Genomic DNA, 18,623 nt, shown 5'->3' on the forward strand with positions numbered 1-18,623 from the left:
TTGAACCCCAACCCCCCCCCCCCCCCCCCCCCCCCCCTTGCATTTTTATATGAATCCACAAAAAACTGCACTGAAAACCAAAGACATGGATTTCCCTATGGAATACACAGTTTTCCATCCATGTCCATTTTCCATTGGCATGAAATGGTTTCAATGAAAACAAACATGTCCTTACATTTCTTGAGAGGTCTTTGCGTACTGTATTTCCCATTCGACTTACACAGCTTAGTCATTAATTTCATCATCTTTCATTTATCTGTCTCTTTTTACAGGAGACATTCAGATCCCAACATCAAAATATCGGGCAGAGATCCATCAAATTGAAAACCTCTCTTCTCTGCTTCCATGGCTCCTTAAGAATCTGAAAGAAGCGAAGGGTTCCGGTCCCATCCAATCCAAACATGATACTCCACTTGCTACTTCGGAAGCAATGCTCCCAGACCTATTACGTAAATGTCTTGCGTTACTGACTCCTGGCAATACCCATCTCTTGGATTCTGTTCTGCTCCTAGCAGAGATGATAGGAAAGAATTCTCTAACTGAGAGACTCAAGAAGCTGATGCTGAGTAGCACGCCAGACCCAGATCTTGCATCCGAAAACACGACTGGCATGGATCTTGAACGTGCCCTTGTACAGGAAGAGGATTCCATTAACCGGGCCGCAAAGAGGCTGGAGTTTCTAAAATTACACCGTGCGAAGGGTAAAACTGTGAATACGGAGTCATGCAATGGCAATATGGAGAGAAGGCCGTGGACTGTGGCCCGGTCATGGAGTAAGTGTCCGATCGGTATGTTGCCCCGTGCTTTTGGGTCTTCGGGGGTCCTTCCTGTTCTTGATTGGACTGGCAGCAATCGGCTAGAAAATGAAAGATCCATTGAAAAAGAGGACTGCAGTGAAGGGAGACAGCGTGCTGGCAAGAGAGAAGCGAGCTGCGACATTCAGTTTTTGGAGGATTCAAGTGTTGTAAAGAAGATTAGGGAGACTGTGAACATTGGTGGGTTGGAGGGTCGAGATGATTCACGGGTATCTCTGGTTGAAGGTCGATTGATGATAGGTGGGGTGTGGAAGAAGGTTGGAGAGGAAGAACTGCGAGCCATTGAGTCTGGGATTAGGATTTTGGTGTAGCCAATGCATTTGGAGTCGAGAAGTACTTGTGTTATTTTATATTAAAAAAAGTGGGGTTCAAAGGGCTATCGATGGGCCTGGATCGGGCCAAGCAATATCAAAATTTGGAATGGGCCGGCATGAACAGTTCAAGTCCGGGTCGAAGCGAACCCCCCTGCTCAGCCTGTTTTGTTCCTCTCGCTCTCTCTTGTTGAGGTTTGAGGTTTTTGCCCCTTAGCTAAAATTGAGTCTTACGTCTCCCTCCTAATTAATGAGGTTTTTGCCCCCTTAGCTAAAATTGAGTCTTACAACATGTTTTGACACTGGAAATCCAAGATGTAGACATGAGAAAAGTAATTATTTAATGGTTTTTTTTAATTTTATTTTTTAAGGTCATGGTTGAAAAATGGATGCCATTTATATGATTCTGATTGTTTTGCAAGCTGAAATTCTAGATTTCTCGAACAATAGCTACCTTGTGTCTTGGCCAGGGAATCTAATTATGAATGAGGTTAATGATTATTTTACGGAATGATGTTTTTATTTATTTATTTATTTAAATCTTAAATTGTATTAATTTAACTAGAATAAAATATGGAGATATTTCTTTTTCTTTTTCTTCCATGCAACAAAATAGGCTCTTCGTTTGAGACATTCCTTTCAGGGTCTTTGTGGGGGCAAGCAACAGACTTCAGCTGGACAATCCACTGGGTTTTAAGATGGCATCCCAACAGGATGCTGATTGGCTACCACCCCCACCAGGATCTAGCTACAGATGGATGGCCCTGTTAGGGGCTTTGTGGGACCCACTGTGATGTATATGTTTTATCCATGCCGTCCATCCATTTTGACAGATCATTTTAGAGCATGAGTCCAAAAATGAGGCAGGTCGAAGGCTCAAGTGGACCACACTGGATGAAGCAGTGGGGATTGAAATCCTAACGTTGAAAACTTGGGGGGCACAAAAGTTTTGGGTTGAGCTGATATTTATGTTTTCCCTTCATCCATGTCTATATGACCTTATAAGCAGGTTGGATGGCAAATAAACATCACGGTGAGCCTTAGGAAGTTTTCAACAGCAGGAGTTCAATCCTCACTGTTTCTTATGATGTGGTCCCCTTGAGTCTTAGATCTGCCTCCTTTTTGGGCTCATGTCCTAAGATGATCTATCGACGGTGTAGATAAAACATATACATCACGGTGGGCTCCACAGAGCCCCTGACAGGACTTTCCATATCTAGCAATGTCCCGGTGGGGTAGTAACTAATCCGCGCTCAACCCAACCTAAGGTTATCAATGGGCCAGGAATTGGGCTGGGCTCAGTCGCTCTAATCTTAGGCCTGGCCCACAAATCCTAGGCCAGGCACGTGACTGGTCAAAACAAAGGTTCCATTCTGGTTTGGCTGGCCCCATTTGTGAAAGATTTGTATGGTTCATTAGGCGTGCCCTTAAAACTCTAAATTCCTGGGGCAGTTTCAAGCCAGGTTAGTGGGCTTTTGGACAGCCCGAGCCTAACCTGTTAGTAAACAGGCTCAAGCCCAAAGCTAGCCTCAAAGCCTAACGGGCCAGCCCAACCCATTTACAGCCCCTATTGGCCAGCTTTCTAAAAGTTAATAAATAATAATAGAAAGCTTTAAACCCCAATGTACTACTGATGGGCTTGAAAATGCAACCCAATAGGGTGGGTTGACTGGGAAAAGGGTCTAATCACATGTATTGAGGTGGGCCACATAGTTTAAGTAATAGATTCATATTAGCCCATTTAATCAATGGTGGGGGTTGAGTTTGGCATCTTAGCCCATTTAATAAATGGGCCTCGACCTATCATTTACTGCTGGGCATCGAGTCGAGTTGGACTGAGTTAGGCCTGACCCGACTCGGTTCGGTTTTGAAATAGACTTGACCTGAACTCGACCTGACTCGGTACCGAGTCCAGCGTACCTAACCCAATCCAAGTCCAGGTCTGACCTGGACTAATCTGGACCAAATCTGATCTGGTCATAGGTACCAAGTCAGGTCGAGTCGCGTTGGCACTGAGTCGAGTTGGGTGCAGCGGGTATCCATGAGCTGAAATCACAGCTCGAAACCTAGGTGCACTACCGGAATTTCAGCCTCTCCATCAACTACCATCTCAGGTCTGAAATGTCAAATCTAGAGTGTGTGTGTGCGCGCGCGCACGAGTCCGGTTTCAGATCGAGTTGAGTCAAGTTACTGGGTGACCCATACTCGACTCAATTTGAGTTTGTTCAATTTAGATCGACTCACCCACTCGATTCAGATTGAGTCGGGTATGAACGAGTCGAACGAGTTGAGTTTTCTCGAGTCAAGTGGTCCCATGCCCAGCTCTACATCCACAGCTATTTTGCCAAACGACTCAAGTCAGGCCCATAGTTCTATGATCTTAGACCGTTGGCATGTTGTGTCCCGGCATGGATGGACTATCGTCCAGGTTTTTCCACAGGGCATTTTTAATTTCTCATACAAATAAATAGTTAATAAGAGAAGCCGTGCAAACTCAACGAAACGGATCCTAATACTGGTGGTTCAGATCTTTTGATTATGGGGCCCAATAGACCAACGGTCTGGATGACAGAAACATCGCCCCCGTTATCAGAATTGAAAACCCAGTTACAAGATTTAGATCCAAAAAAATGTTCGCATGCAACCTTGTACGTGAACATTTACATGCAACACTTTCTTTCACGCCAACGGGTCGCATCCTAACCGTGCAAAACCACGGCCGTCCATCAGGTGGACTCCAAAATGAAATCAATGTAGGGCCAATGATCTGACCCATCTAATCATTTGTTCGATCTTGTCCGCCTTTATAGTCTGGTCCATCTTTTGAATGGATGGGATGCTCTACGCAAGTGGGACTTTGGTGGGAAAACGAAAGCGTGTGCAGGGCTGTAAGGCTTGGACGAGTCCCGTGCAAACTCCACCGAGTCAACTCGGACTCGGTCAGACTCATTCTAGTTGGACACCGACTCAGGCGTCTCCCAACTTGACTATAGACGCAAATCGCAACCATGCAACCTGTGGGGCCTACAAAGCATATCTCATATACGAAATCGGATAGCGTACTGAGTTACTCAGTAGGCTCTTATCAGCGTACCGAGTAAACTCTGTTGGGCCCACCGTGAATGCATGTGGTTTATCCACACCGTCCATTCGTTTTTCTAGATCATTTTACAAAAATCAAGTGGACCATACCACAGGAAAAAGTATAAGTACTGATTTCCACCGTTGAAACCTTTCTAAGGCTCCCTTTGATGTTTATTTGTCATCCAACCTGTTCATAAGATCAGACAGACATGGATGATGGGAAAACACAAATATCAGCTTGATCTAAAACTTCGGTTGCCCCCAGGAATTTTTCAACGGTAGATGTTCAATTCACACTGTTTTCTGTGGTGTGGTCTACTTGAGGCTTGGATATAATCCATTTTTAGTTTAAAGCCTAAAATTATGTGGTAAAAGAGATGGACGGAGTGGATACAATGCATGAATGACGGTGGGCTCCACAGAGTTTACTCAGTACGCTAAGCATACTGAGTTACTCAGTACGCAATCCGCTTCCGGTCCCGTCCAATCAGAAGATTGGCCTAATTTTCACCTAAGGCTTAGATCAGAGCCCGGTAGGAAACAACATACTAACGGTCTGGATTATCGAAACATGGCCCACTTATCAAATTTAAAGCCATAAGAATAGCATACTAATGGTACATATCTCGATCTAGCCACGGTCTTCTCGGTCCCACTAACAGTAGTGGTCCCAAAAATATCTTGGATGTTATCAGGACATCCACACCACAGATTAACGGTCTAGATCACAGAGCCATGGGCTGGGTGCCTCATAATTCTTCCAATCATCTTCAACATCGGTTAAATATCCTCCAATCATCCAATTTGGATCATACATTCAGAATTACTTTTGATTCATGGCCCATCTCAAGTGGTTCAGTATTTGGACGGTCCATTTCTCACATAATTATATGAAACGTGTATATCATCAGTGTGAATGTGTACAGATCATCATGATCTTGCAGAGTATCAAACCTTTTTCATCTAAAAATCCCATCTTTGAAAAAAAAGAAAAAAAGAAAAAAAAAAGGCGCTGAGAAATATCTGTATAAGAAATGAAGCGTCATCTGCATTTCTCTTCCAAAATTCAGTCCAGAGTTCTGCCCAAAACACCCTCCAAATTTGCAAAAATCCACCTCAAATTCCCATGCATCTATAATCCCGCCAGTCTAGAATGGCAATCTCTGCAGCTTCGGCATCTCTCCATCAGAATCTGGAAATACCCATCAAGGTAAGCTGCCCCCAAACCCCCTCTGTTCTTCATACCAGAAAATGGCGCACGTTGGCACTAACCGTCGGTGGTGTCGGAAGCTTTCCGAATACGGCAAAGACCCATGAAAGGAATAATGGGTATTTTTCAGAGTCGAATTTAATTCCCGAAAATGGTTTTTTGAGCAAAGTGGTTGCTTTGCTCGAATCCGTGAATTTAAGCGACGCTGTTGAATGTTCCGATATTTTCGCTCAAATCCTTCAAAACTGCCGAAAGTTTGAAAATTTAAAATTGGGTTTTCAAATTCACGCGCGTTTGATCGTTTATGGAGTAGAATTTGACGCATTTCTGAGCAGCCAACTGCTTGAGTTTTATTGCAAGTTTGATTGCATGGATGATGCGCGCCGCATGTTTGATGAAATGCCTGAACGAAATGTTTTCAGCTGGACTTCGATGATAGGACTCTATTGTAGGTTGGGTGATTATGAGGAGACCATTAGGTTGTTTTATTTGATGATTGGGGAAGGAGTTCGTCCCGACCATTTCGTATTTCCTAAGGTTTTTAAAGCATGTTCCGAGTTGAAGAATTATAGGATTGGGAAGGATGTTTATGATTATATGTTGAGTATTGGATTCGAGGGGAACCCATTTGTGAAAAAATCTATTCTTGATATGTTTATCAAATGTGGGAAGATGGAGATTGCGAGTCGGTTGTTCAAGGAAATGGAGTATAAGGATGTCGTGATGTGGAACATGATGATATCGGGTTATGCATCGAAGGGTGATTTTAAGCGGGCTTTGAAGTGTTTTGAGGATATGAAGGTTGCAGGTGTTAAGCCTGATCGGGTCACGTGGAATTCGATCATAGCAGGGTATGCTCAAAATGGGCAGTTCAAAGAGGCGTCCAATTGTTTCCACCAGATGCGTATTTTGGAAGATTTTAAGCCGAATGTGATATCATGGACCGCGTTAATTGCGGGGAATGAACAGAATGGTTGTTCGTCGCAGGCGTTGAATGTCTTCAGGCAAATGATCAGTGAAGGAGTGAAGCCGAATTCAATTACTATCGCTAGTGTTGTTTCGGCATGTACAAGCCTGTCGTTGGTTCTGCATGGTAAGGAGATCCATGGCTACTGTGTAAAGACTGATGGATTAGATTCAGATGTGCTCGTGAGCAATTCGTTGGTGGATTTTTATGCCAAATGCCAGGATTTGGATGTTGCCCGCCGGAAATTTGATAGGATCGGACAGAAGGATTTGGTGTCTTGGAATGCAATGCTTGCAGGGTATGCACAGAGAGGGTGCCATGAGGAAGCCATTGAACTACTCACAGAGATGGAGTTGCAGGGAATAGAGCCTGACGTTGTTACATGGAATGGGCTGATTACAGGGTATAACCAATATGGTGATGGAAAGACGGCTCTTGAATTCTTTTGCAGGATGCGTCGAGCAGGCACAGAGCCCAACACGATTACGGTATCTGGGGCTTTAGCTGCTTGTGCCCAGGTGAAGAATTTGAGAGCGGGAAAGGAAATCCATGGTTTTGTTGTTAGAAATCAGATAGAAATGTCTACAGGGGTGGGGAGTGCTCTTATATCAATGTATTCTGGATGCGATCGCTTGGAGACAGCTTGTGCCGTATTTGAAGAGCTTTCAATCAGAGATGTTGTTGTATGGAATTCAATCATCGCTGCTTGTGCTCAGAACTCACGCGGTGCGAGCGCTTTGAACTTGCTAAGGGAAATGCAGTTGAGTAGTGTGGGGCCCAATGAAGTGACGATTGTATCCGCACTACCTGCATGTGCGAGACTCGCTGCTCTACGACAGGGTAAAGAGATCCATCAGTACATCGTCAGACATGGGCTTGATTCTTGCAACTTCACCTCAAATGCCCTTATTGACATGTATGGCCGCTGTGGAGCGATTCAACGGGCGTGGAGAGTTTTTGATACTATGCCTATGCGGGACGTGGTCTCTTGGAATGCGATGATTGCGGGGTATGGGATGCATGGGTTTGGGATGGACGCCGTGAATCTGTTCTGTCACATGAGAGTCACAGGCCTAAAGCCAAACTATTGCACATTCACAAACCTCTTATCCGCATGTAGTCATTCGGGATTGATTGATGAAGGGTGGAAGTATTTCGAGATGATGAAATCGGAATATGGCATGGACCCTGCCGTGGAGCAATACGCTTGCATGGTGGATCTACTCGCACGCTCTGGCCAGTTTGACGAAACCATGGAATTCATTGAAGAGATGCCAATGGAACCCAACGCAGCCGTGTGGGGGTCTTTATTAGGCGCTTGTAGGATCCATTGCAATGTTGACCTTGCTGAATACGCTGCTCAATATCTCTTTGAGCTCGAGCCCAACAACTCTGGGAATTACATACTCTTAGCTAACATATACTCGGCGGCGGGACGGTGGGAAGATGCAGCCAAGACAAGGAGTTTGATGAAGGAGCGTGGGGTCACGAAGCCTCCCGGCTGCAGTTGGATTGAGGTGAAATGTCGAGTCCATAGCTTCATTGTAGGAGACACATCCCACCCACTGATGGACAAGATATCAGAGAAAATGGAAAGCTTGTATTCAGAAATCAAGGAGATTGGGTATGTGCCTGATACGAATTACGTGCTGCAGGATGTGGAAGAAGATGAGAAGGAATATAGTCTTTGTGGGCACAGTGAGAAGCTGGCTGTTGCGTTTGGGCTGATTAGTACTCCGAGTGGGACGCCTCTGAGGATCATCAAGAACTTGAGAGTGTGCGGGGACTGCCACTCGGCGACCAAGTTCATATCGAAGGTTGCCGGTAGAGAAATTATAATGCGGGATAGTTACCGGTTTCACCATTTCGTCGATGGGGTTTGCTCATGTGGGGATTATTGGTGAAAACGGGGCTGGGAAATGTTCCTTTAGGCAGAAGAACCTCTTGATATCAGACCAGTCCATGGTAACATTAAAGGTTTTAGCTGAACCAGTATCTAGCTGTCCATACACACCTCTATACATGGCTGCACATGCTAACTTGGCCCATGTGTGGGGACATCCTAGCTGCGTGTCTGGTGGGCCCCAATCTATATATCATGATTCAAAAATTACAGCCTGGATCTGATTAATTGGGTGCTTTTTCTAGTGTCATAAATTGGGCTTCCTCCACAGAAGGACATTCATCGAGACTTTGAAGGGAAGGATGCAGCAGATGGAATGGCAAGGATGGGATCTCATCTCGGATCGCTTTCTATTGGAGATTTTCTCCCCTGTTGTAAGTTGATGTATTTTCTTAAGAAAATTTACATCTAATCCTTAAAAAAAAGGCTGTAAGTGCACCTCGAATGTGAGCCACTGGCAAATTTTCTTCAAGTTATCCATGATTTCTCCGTGTGTGTGGCCCAGCTGATGAGTCAACCAGCCCATCTTTCACATCAGATTGTATACAGTGGGGCCAACTGATGCATGACTTCGATGTTCCACGCATGGCCGGGGTGCAAGTGCATGTATGTTATTGCCAAAATATGGACAAGAACATTCATGGTGGCTTGTTGAGAAAAGAATGTCTCTATATATATATTGGAAAATGTTAATTCTTCCCAATGAAGATTTATTACATTTTGAGTGAGTTTCTATATGGATGCATTCTGAAAAGTTGGTATGCATGATATATTGAGATTTGGCATGAGTTAGGGTTTCATATTTAGGGCTTGTTTGCATGTGATGAATACGAAATGGTTCAATGTGTTATCCGTGCCGGCGATATTTTGAAATGGGGCTAGCACTTTGAGTACGGCTTTTTCCTTCACGAAGTGTTTACAATTGCTTGGTAAAAGTTCAACAACTGACATCTCATCCCTCATTCGCTAGGGCTTGGGATCGACTGATCTATTGTAACCAAGCTAATTCATAACCCTGGAAAAAGGACAAGACAAGTTTCCTTTTATATATATATATATATATATATATATATATAGAAAAGGTACTATGCGCTCGACCGCAGTCCCATGAGGTCGAGCTGTGTGGGCCCCACCGTGATGTGTTTCGAACATCTAACCCATCAGTCAGATGCACCATTCCATCGTGGGCCGCTAGGTCTCAAAAATCAATTCAATCCGTGACTTTTGTGGGCCACACCACATACAGAAGTGGGGAGGGGCCGTGCACCATTAAAACATTCATAATCAGTTTTTTGGGCCCACAGAGATGTGGTTTGCAAATCCAGCCCATCCATTATGTGTGTCCCACTTGCATGAGGGTTCAAACCAAGTTTCAGCAGCATTCAAAACTCAGGTGGGCCCCACCAAGTGCTTTTATATGTTTTAACAGTGTTTCACATGATTTTAGATGGTATGGCCCACCTGAGTTCTGTATACGGTTGACTTTTGGGATATCCCATAATTTAGAGGGTACCCATCAAATGCATGGTGTTGATGGTCGACACGCATCACAGTGGGGCCCACACAGCTTGACCTCATGGGAGCTAATAGTGAGGTAGAGCGCATAGTACCCATTCCCCACACACACACACACACACACATATATATATATATATATATATATATATATATATATATTATATGTGGAAATGGTACTATAAGGTGGACCTCATGGGAAGTTCCCATGAGGTCGAGCTGTGTGTAGAAACATCAACGCCTTGCATTTTATGGGTCCCCTTTAGGTTATGGGATATCCCAAAAGTCAGCCGTATAAGAAACTTAGGTGTACCATCTAAAGCTATGTAAGATATGCCTAAAGCATATAAAAGCACTTGGTGGGGCCCACCTGAGTTTTGGATGTGGCTGAAACTTGGTCTGTCCCCTCATCCAAGTGGGACACACACAATTAATGGGCTGGATTTGTGAACCACATCTTGGTGGGCCCAATAAATGATTATGAATGTTTTAATGGGAGGGTAACCCCTCTCAACTTTTGTATGTGGTGTGGCTCACCCAAGTCATAGATTGACTTGATTTTTAAGCCTGTGGCCCACCATAGAATGGTGCATCTGATTGATGGGGTAGATGTTTGACGCAAATCACGGTGGGGCCCACACAGCTTCCCATGAGGTCCACCTCATAGTGTGTGTCCCAATGCTTACGTCAAGATAATAAACAGTCAATATATATATATATAATTTTTCGCTTGACTTGGACCATTCGCTTTCTGAATAACAAAATTTCAGCATATATTTTTCCCTCCAATTCTAAGTGCCTAGTGCCTGTTTGGGCGCCGCATCTCAAATTGAACTCATTTTAATTAGTCTTAATTATGCATAGATATTGTATTTCTTTTTGATTGAAAATAATCTTGATGACCAACAATCACAATCTCTGATACATAATGCCGATTTACTAAAATGAGATGTACTCAGTTTTTAAGTGGCATCCAAACAGGTCCGAACTTTTAGTAAGTTTTATAGGATTTGAACTTTTGGTAAGCTTTATAAGATTTTTATGATTGCTAGGCGAAAGTTCAATGACTGACTTTATTTTACATCACCCCTTTTAGGGTTGGGATTGATTGGCAGTCCCTCCCTTAGAATTTCCATCCTTTCAATCTTAGCTGTTCATGTCCTGAGTGATTGATGGCTCATCCATGCTTTCAATCTTAGCCATTTGTGTCCTGAATAATCAATGGCTCACCGATTAACTTCTCTCTGAAAAACTGTGGAGCAGGCTACCATTTCTGGTCAGCTTACTGGTGGGCGAACTTCGTTGATCGTCGAACCATTGAGTTCCCAAGTGGAGGCGTCAATCGTCCTAAAGAAAGCTATCATAGCAGCGGGCCGTCTAACAATGTCCTCTACCGTTGGATCAGTCCAGTCATCCTCCAAGGATGCATGTCTATTGCTTGGAGATCCCTCTGATTTTGATTACAAAATGCATTGTGTAGAGTTGTACATAAGTTGAACCAAGTTGAGCTTCGGCCAGCAGCCAACCCCATCTCCAACTTGGCTAGGTTTGGTCCTCGAGCCTGACTGGCCAGCTTGGCTCGGTTCGGTTCGGTCAACAGCTCGGGCCAAGTTGAGCTAAGTTTGAGCCTATGTGACATTTTCTAAAATACATACATTGTATCTTCAATTTTCCACACTTCAAATGCGAATTAGTAAAGACGTTTTGTTGGAATTTCATTGAACACTTGGCTCGAAGCATCAAGATCAACATATGACTATGAGGGCAATCCTATGATGTAAATTTTTTTTTTTTTTTTTAGGATTTGTTTATTCAATTTCCCCCCAAATACCTATTTCAAGAATACCCTTATATAAGGGTACTCCAAGAGACAACACTTTGTTGAGGCATTTCATCAAGACACTTGAGTAGTATTAAGATCTAAATGACTGGGTCACTGAGCTGATTCGAGTAGGGCTTCCAGCTGAGTCGTGTCGAGTCGAATCGAGCTTTGGCAAGCTTGAACTCGACTAAAAATTTTTCAAGTTTAAAAAACCAGCTCAACTCGATCTGAATCTAGTTTCAAGATGAGGCGAGTCGAGCAAGCTGACCGAGCTAACTCGACTCAGTATACAGCTCTAATAGCATGGGTAATTGTGTCACTCAGGTCCACGATCCAGGCGGCCAGGCACAGCCCGCAATCGAGATTGCCTAACCCAAAATCAATCAGGCCCACTAATCATCAGGCAACCCAACGAGTATAACCTATGCCCATCTTTTTGCCGTTTTCTAACCGTCTGTACATATGGACCATCCGATGAGTGGATTAGCCTGAATTTGGGGCCAGGACATCTGAGTAGTGAGGACATACTAATGAAGGGCGTGGATCTCAGCCACCTGAGCTATCTTGTCCTAATGCACTATGCTTCCGAGCATTATCGGATAGATATTTACCGAGGCAAATGATACTAGAGGAATAACATATAGCCAGAATTTTGCAATGGGCCAATATTATCTGATCTCAACTGTCCACATTCATTGGCCAAAAGATCATCTGTGGGATGTTTTGGGTTGTTGCATCGGAGCAATGGACTCCTTATGGATCATCTAGATCGATGATGATCATACCATCCACACCATGCATTTTATCAGCTAATGATGTATTTCACCGTAACTAAAAAGAGAGAAAAAATAAAGAAGAAATCAAGGAAGCGTCGGTAATAATAATAATAATAATAATAGTAATAGCTCATAAACATACATGATCTCACACAAACCACTCGCACAACAAATGGGCCATAGAACAAACACAGCATGGTAGATATGCGGCCCGAAGAGGAAGACAAAGACGATGACCACAACTCCATGGTCATTAACAAATTACAAACAATACACCATAATAAGTAAATTTCTAGCTTATGCAGTCGCACTTATGGTTGCGGCAAAGTGTCACCGTTGAACCCGCGCTGGAGGAAGCCCACTTCGTTGAGGTGGGCCACGTCGCTCCATGACTTGAAGGCCCACTTCTTCTCTGAGAGATGGAGGACATTGATTGATGCATTCAACACCTTGCCCGCGGTTGGTTCACGGGTGAGCGACATGTAGATTGCTCTCAGTACACCCCCGTGAGTGACCACGATGACACGTTCGCCTGCGATGAGGTGGGATGGGCCCATGAAGAGAGTAAAAAATGAGAATTTATGAAAGACGTACAGCTTATGGATACTTTTCAAATGCAACTATAACAACTGTTGGATCTCACATGGGCAGGAACGATGGGGCATGGATATGAGGATTTTCGAGTGCTCGGGCTGGGAGGAAATCTCGTTTTTATTATGCCTGGGCGTAGCCCATTGCGAGCCCTCTGTGGCCATGCAGGCTTTCTCCATCTCGATGATACTGGGCCCCAACCAAGCTACCACTTATTTAATGATTTTTACTTGGTCTGAAATCAAAGACCAGGTTCACCCATGATTCATAAGTGGGCTCCACTTTTATGGGCTCGAGTTGGGAGTTGACATGTGCCATGTCAAATATGGGCCTGAAATCGGCCTGTTTATATAAAAGAGAATTTCAGGCCCAAGCCCATATGTAGTGGACCTTTGAAGGAATTTCTAGGCCCAAGCCGAGAGAGAGAGAGAGAGAGAGAGAGAGAGAGAGAGAGAGAGAGAGAGAGAGAGAGAACCTTTGTGTCTAGAGGCAAGTTCCTCAAGAGCACCCACAGACCTCTCACAAAGCTGATTGAAGCTCTCTCCGCCACCCTTCATCAGATCAGATATATCAATAAATAAATAAACAAACAAGAAATATTCCAAAAATCATATATAAATTTTTCGTATTGTCTCACTCAAAACGTAGCATTCCTTCATAGCTTAAGAATTCAACAACTTGACCGACTCGAATGTTTGTCGAGTCGAGTAACTAAGACCACATTTTTATATTTTTTATTCTAAAATTTAATATTTTTAATATAATAATATGTAAATATTATCTTCTTGGCGAGCTGAGTTGAGTTGAGCCAGTCCTATTTATACTTTTATCTTATAAAAAAAAAAAAAAAAATCTCAAACCAAATTTAGTTTTTCTTTAGTCTTGATAAAATCTAGCCGAGTCAAATCAATTAGACTAAGTTGAGCTAGGTTTTTTTCGATTTTTTATACTATGGTTTTGACAAAATCAATAAAATGTCTTCAACATGACTTATGCTTTCATTTCATAGCTATGTTTAAAAATTTATAGATGTGAAGATAACTACGCCCATGGTTGTCACCATAGTTTAAAAACTCGAGTCGACTTGACTCAATCAGATTTCAGTAAGAATTGAGAAAAAATTCAATTTGGTAACGACTCACTCAAAATTTGAATCGATTTGATTAGGAAAATGTTATTTATATTCTATCATTAAAAAAAAATAACTTACTGGGATTTCTAGGTCATTTTGGGATGAGAAAAAAGCATGGTAGGCCTCAGGTTCCTTCTCTTCAATCTCACCCCAAACCAAACCTTGCAAGCTCCCCACATGCCTCTCCTTCAATTCAGGTATTTCAATCACCTGTTTAAAAAAAAAAAAATTAAAATTTAAAAAATAAAAAATAAATAACAAAAGAATAATAAAAAATGATGGGTCATGTTAAAGAGGGGCACACGTTTTTGGTGATTCACCATACATGTGTTAGATATCCTCAAAATGTAGACCATTGAACTATGGGCCCCATCTGATCAATGGTCAGTAAGTGGATGGCTAAATGAATGAGCAACATTCCACACCCAACAGCCGAATGTTAGAAAATTGGATGGTTCAGATCATTAAATCATTGTAATTGGGTTATGGCCCATCTGCCAGACTGCCCACTAATTGAATAATAATATTGAGAATTTCATGAAGTGATTAAATTGTTAATAGGACAGTATATGGAGAAAAATTAATCATTTTCAAGAAAAGGAATAAATAAGATAAATAAATGAAAATTCAAACACACCTCATGGATGTGGCAATTCTTCGCGATCATCTCCGCCGTGTTTTTTGCACGCTTGAGCTCGGATGAGTACACGGCCGTCGGCTTTGATTCCTTCCCCAATCTCTCTGCTATCTACATACGACCGGTAAAATATCATCAAGATAAGTAGAGAAGAGAAAGATCTGGATGAGTAAAAAATTTGAATGATGCAGAAAGAATGGAAATTGCTCCACATATCGAAAAGTGTACTATTACACATATGGCCTACTATGTACATGGTAGGAAAAAAAATATATATTTGTAACTCCTTTTAATGGGAAATGCATGTTTTTTTTTTTCTTTCTTTCTTTTGTTCATTTCTTTTTCAGAATGCATGTGGGGAAGTTCTAGAATAACAGGATTTTAGATCTTAACTGCGGCCGCCTGCTTCCATCCCACTTCGTTTAGCTCCGATTCGAGCTGGCCCTTCAAAATCAGAAGAAAAATAATAATCAAAATGTTGAAAAGAATAGACCATAAAATATATTTTGTATGGTGCACATTAATTTTGATGGTAGACCATTACACGTCATTTAAAAGCTTATATATATATATATATATATATATATATATATATATATGAAATGATGAAATGATTGCCCGCATTGCTTGCGCTGTGAATGTTCTTATGAAGATGGAGAATTGGCTTTTCATACATGTATGTAGGTGTGTGTGTCTATATATATATACACACACACACACACGCACACGCACACATGCTGGCCAATTAATAGTGGGGCCCTCAATGGACAATCTAGATTGATGCTTGCACTGTCCCATGCCCAATGCACCTTGTTTTTTATTGTATTAGGGTGCAAATGACTTATGTTGTGCATTACCTGAATTCTTCCTGAGGCATTCCATGTGGTCTCTCCGTGGCGAACCATAACAATCTCAGCAACATCGTGCAGGATCTCAGCCGCACATTCATTTTCACTTGTTATTGCCACCATCGCGTTGATTCTATCAATCAAAATCCATAAAAAGAAATAAATAAAAATAAACACATAAAAATGTTTTATCCAATGATTAAATATTGGCAAGAGTAAAACCCTAATAATCTTGTTATCTTTACTAAGCCATAAAAAATGGTTTTCTAAATGATTAAAATTTAAAGATAATATAAAATAAGTATATTTCAGTTCCAATTTTAAAATTCTTTCATGAGGTATGATCACATGCATCTGAGTGGACCACAAAGTTACCATCTATTGAGTTTCATATAAGAAATTAACCTATCATGTCTAGACATCTGAGTCGTCAGAAAGGTTAGCCCCACATGGAAGACCGTGGAGAACGGTACACCACCAATGAATTGACTCAAGGTATATGTGTGGCCCAGCTGATGAATGGATTATCTCTATTTTTGTACCCAATGATCTCAAAGTCGGAGTCAACCTTTTCAACGGCTTGGATGTCATAGACACTTGATAGATTGACTGTACATCACTAAATGGAAGGTTGTATTGCCGTCCATTTTGATGGATGTGAACACTCCTAGACAATGATGTGTGCTGTCTTTTGAGACTCAAATACAATAATAAATAATCCACATTTGTATCTCGAAGACATGACTTAAGCATTAGCAAATCTCCTAAGTTTCTATAAATGACATGAAATATTATTTTCGAGCCACCTCAATGCCCTAAGATTTTCCTATCATGTTTTATAATGTTGTATGTTACACACATTGGTGTAAGCTATTTTTTTTCTTTCTCAAAATTACTTTATATCCATGAATATGGGGAAGGACATGGTGAAACCTCCTGCACTGAGTGTTTTCAGTGTAGGTGATTCTTCAGTGCGTGTAAAGCCAGTAAGTTGGTGGGCCACACACAAGTTAGTTGTGAACAGTTATGGGTTAGAAAGCGACCACATTAATGGAGCAATCTGTAGTGAATGTATCAATAACACAATATTGTGTATTAGTCTTTCCGAAATTTAGATAATGTAGGAGAATTTATGTAGACTAACCGAGAATGATTCACAACCTACAAGAGAAAAATAGAGAGAGAGAGAGAGAGAGAGAGAGAGAGAGAGAGAGAGAGAGAGAGAGAGAGAGAGTACATGAATGCATAGATACATAGATACATACATGATACATACATAGATAGCAAGGTGGAATGTGTGTGTGTGTGTGTGTGAGAGAGAGAGAGAGAGAGAGAGAGAGAGAGAGAGAGAGAGAGAAACTACGTGAATGCATAGATACATACATACATATACATGTTACACAGATAGCTAGGTGGAATGTGTGTGCGTGTGAGAGAGAGAGAGGGGGGGCGCGCGGGGAGGGAGGAATATGAGAGGAAGGGGGATGGGCTTACGTTCCCTCGTTAGAGGACACAAGGCAAGTGGCCATTTTAGCGAGAGAGAGAGAGAGAGAGAGAGAGAGAGAGAGAGAGAGAGAGAGAGAGAGAGAGAGAGAGAGAGAGAGGGGGTCTGTGAGATGAAAAAGGGGCTTGTGGCTGAGCTATTTATAAAGAAATTCAGGTTAGACAATCTCCCAACCTCACTCCATTATTGTATTCAAATTATTGGATTACAATATATTATCATAAATACCCTTTATTTTGTGGGACCCACTTTAGGTGGATGCATAAACTGAATTTCACACTGCATGATCTGACTATCCCAATAAGTGGACATCCAATCAATGGTCCGATTTTTTTATTTTATTTTATTATTTTTTTAAAATTTTAAAGTGTCCATCCGTAAGACGTTAGGATTATCAAAACAATCTGATTTTGGATCTATAACATATAGTCATTGGGCCACGATTTGGACAGTTTAGCTTTAGTTATATCTACGACCTGTATACAAAATTGGAGTGCATGCATATGAAACATCATACTCCGCCAATGTATGAAAAAACTCCCCATTGCTATTTGTTATGAGTACATTATTTTCATGCAGCACATGGGGGTATCTAATGTGAAGATGGCCCCTTCATCAGAACCGTCCAGCTGTGCATGTGCCGAGTATGGACCACGAAAAGAAAATTTCAATGGTTGTAGACACCCCATTCACACCGAGGTTGCACTAAATTGAGTGTACCTCAATTTACACATAAAAACGGTGGAATTGCCACCGTCTTTACCCAAAGAGTCACGGCCGTTTCAGTGTAAAAACGGCAGTGCTTCAGCCATTGCGGATTCTGTTCCGACAATATCAGGATGAGTCACAGGCGTTTCAATATAAAAATGGCAATTCTCCGACGGTATGTTCGCTAATCACTTGCTGACACATCAGCTCAGCTCAAACGGCCTCACCGGGCACGGATTAGGTACTACCCCTGCCTGTTCGAGCTCGGGACAGGCGAGGCTCCGGGGCCACCGTAATGTATGACTTTTATCCACACCGTTCATCTATTTTTTAAATATGACTTTAAAACATTGGACCGAAAATACGATATATCCAATGTTCAAGTGGACCACACCACAGGAAGAAATAGTGCTAAGGACGCCCACCATTGAAACCTTATTAGGGTCCACCGTGTCGTTTATTTTTCATCCGACCTGTTGATATGGTCATATACACATGTATGAAGTGAAAAACCAAATATCATCTTGATCCAAAACTTCTGTAGTCCTTGAGGATTTTTCAATGGTAGGAATTTAATCCCCACTGTGTGGTCCATTTGAGCTTTGAATCTGCCTTTTTTTAAAATAAAAAAAAAAATTTATTTTTTATTTTTATTATAAATATTTTATAATTATATGACAAAAATGGATGGACAGTGTGAATAAAATTCATACATCACAGTGGCCCCTTAGTGGTGCCCGGAGCCTCTACCTGTCCCGATCTAGAAAGAGGCGGGGGTAGTGCCTAATCCGCGCTCGGCC

The 18,623-nt window shown here is 42.0% G+C and overlaps 3 protein-coding genes across 3 annotated transcripts in view; 2 read left to right on the forward strand and 1 right to left on the reverse strand.

The window, feature by feature from the left end:
• Window positions 1–1,288, forward strand: part of LOC131226738 (uncharacterized) — a 35,777-nt gene extending 34,489 nt beyond the window's left edge. The window contains exon 9 of the mRNA XM_058222421.1: window positions 273–1,288. Coding sequence (XP_058078404.1) covers window positions 273–1,126 — 854 coding nt within the window. The 3' untranslated portion in view covers window positions 1,127–1,288. The remainder of the gene's footprint in view (window positions 1–272) is intronic.
• A 3,913-nt stretch (window positions 1,289–5,201) lies between these two features.
• Window positions 5,202–9,025, forward strand: LOC131226601 (pentatricopeptide repeat-containing protein At1g20230-like). Its single transcript, XM_058222173.1, has one exon. The coding sequence runs from the start codon at window positions 5,364–5,366 to the stop codon at window positions 8,289–8,291; it is 2,928 nt and encodes a 975-aa protein (XP_058078156.1). The 5' UTR covers window positions 5,202–5,363; the 3' UTR covers window positions 8,292–9,025.
• Window positions 9,026–12,511: 3,486 nt separating this feature from the next.
• Window positions 12,512–17,248, reverse strand: LOC131226604 (metal-independent phosphoserine phosphatase-like). The gene is made up of 7 exons (XM_058222176.1): window positions 17,106–17,248; window positions 15,621–15,744; window positions 15,157–15,207; window positions 14,764–14,874; window positions 14,205–14,336; window positions 13,470–13,545; window positions 12,512–12,935 (listed from the first exon to the last, which is right to left on the reverse strand). Exons 1-7 carry the CDS (start codon window positions 17,138–17,140, stop codon window positions 12,715–12,717), a joined length of 750 nt encoding a protein of 249 aa, XP_058078159.1. The 5' UTR covers window positions 17,141–17,248; the 3' UTR covers window positions 12,512–12,714.
• Window positions 17,249–18,623: the final 1,375 nt, after the last annotated feature.

The sequence above is a fragment of the Magnolia sinica genome, chromosome 15 (genome assembly GCF_029962835.1).
Source record: "Magnolia sinica isolate HGM2019 chromosome 15, MsV1, whole genome shotgun sequence".
In the NCBI taxonomy this organism is placed as follows: Eukaryota; Viridiplantae; Streptophyta; class Magnoliopsida; order Magnoliales; family Magnoliaceae; genus Magnolia; species Magnolia sinica.

What these genes read in the sequence shown, in the direction of transcription:
- LOC131226601 (XM_058222173.1), top strand. Translation starts at nt 5,364, where the DNA reads ATGGCAATCTCTGCAGCTTCGGCATCTCTCCATCAGAATCTGGAAATA.
- LOC131226604 (XM_058222176.1), bottom strand. Translation starts at nt 17,140, where the DNA reads ATGGCCACTTGCCTTGTGTCCTCTAACGAGGGAAC. An exon ending in AAAATGACCTAGAAATCCCA is followed by an intron (nt 13,546 to 14,204) that starts GTAAGTTATTTT and finishes GATCTGATGAAG; the next exon opens with GGTGGCGGAGAGAGCTTCAA. An exon ending in ACTTGCCTCTAGACACAAAG is followed by an intron (nt 12,936 to 13,469) that starts GTTCTCTCTCTC and finishes ACCTCATCGCAG; the next exon opens with GCGAACGTGTCATCGTGGTC.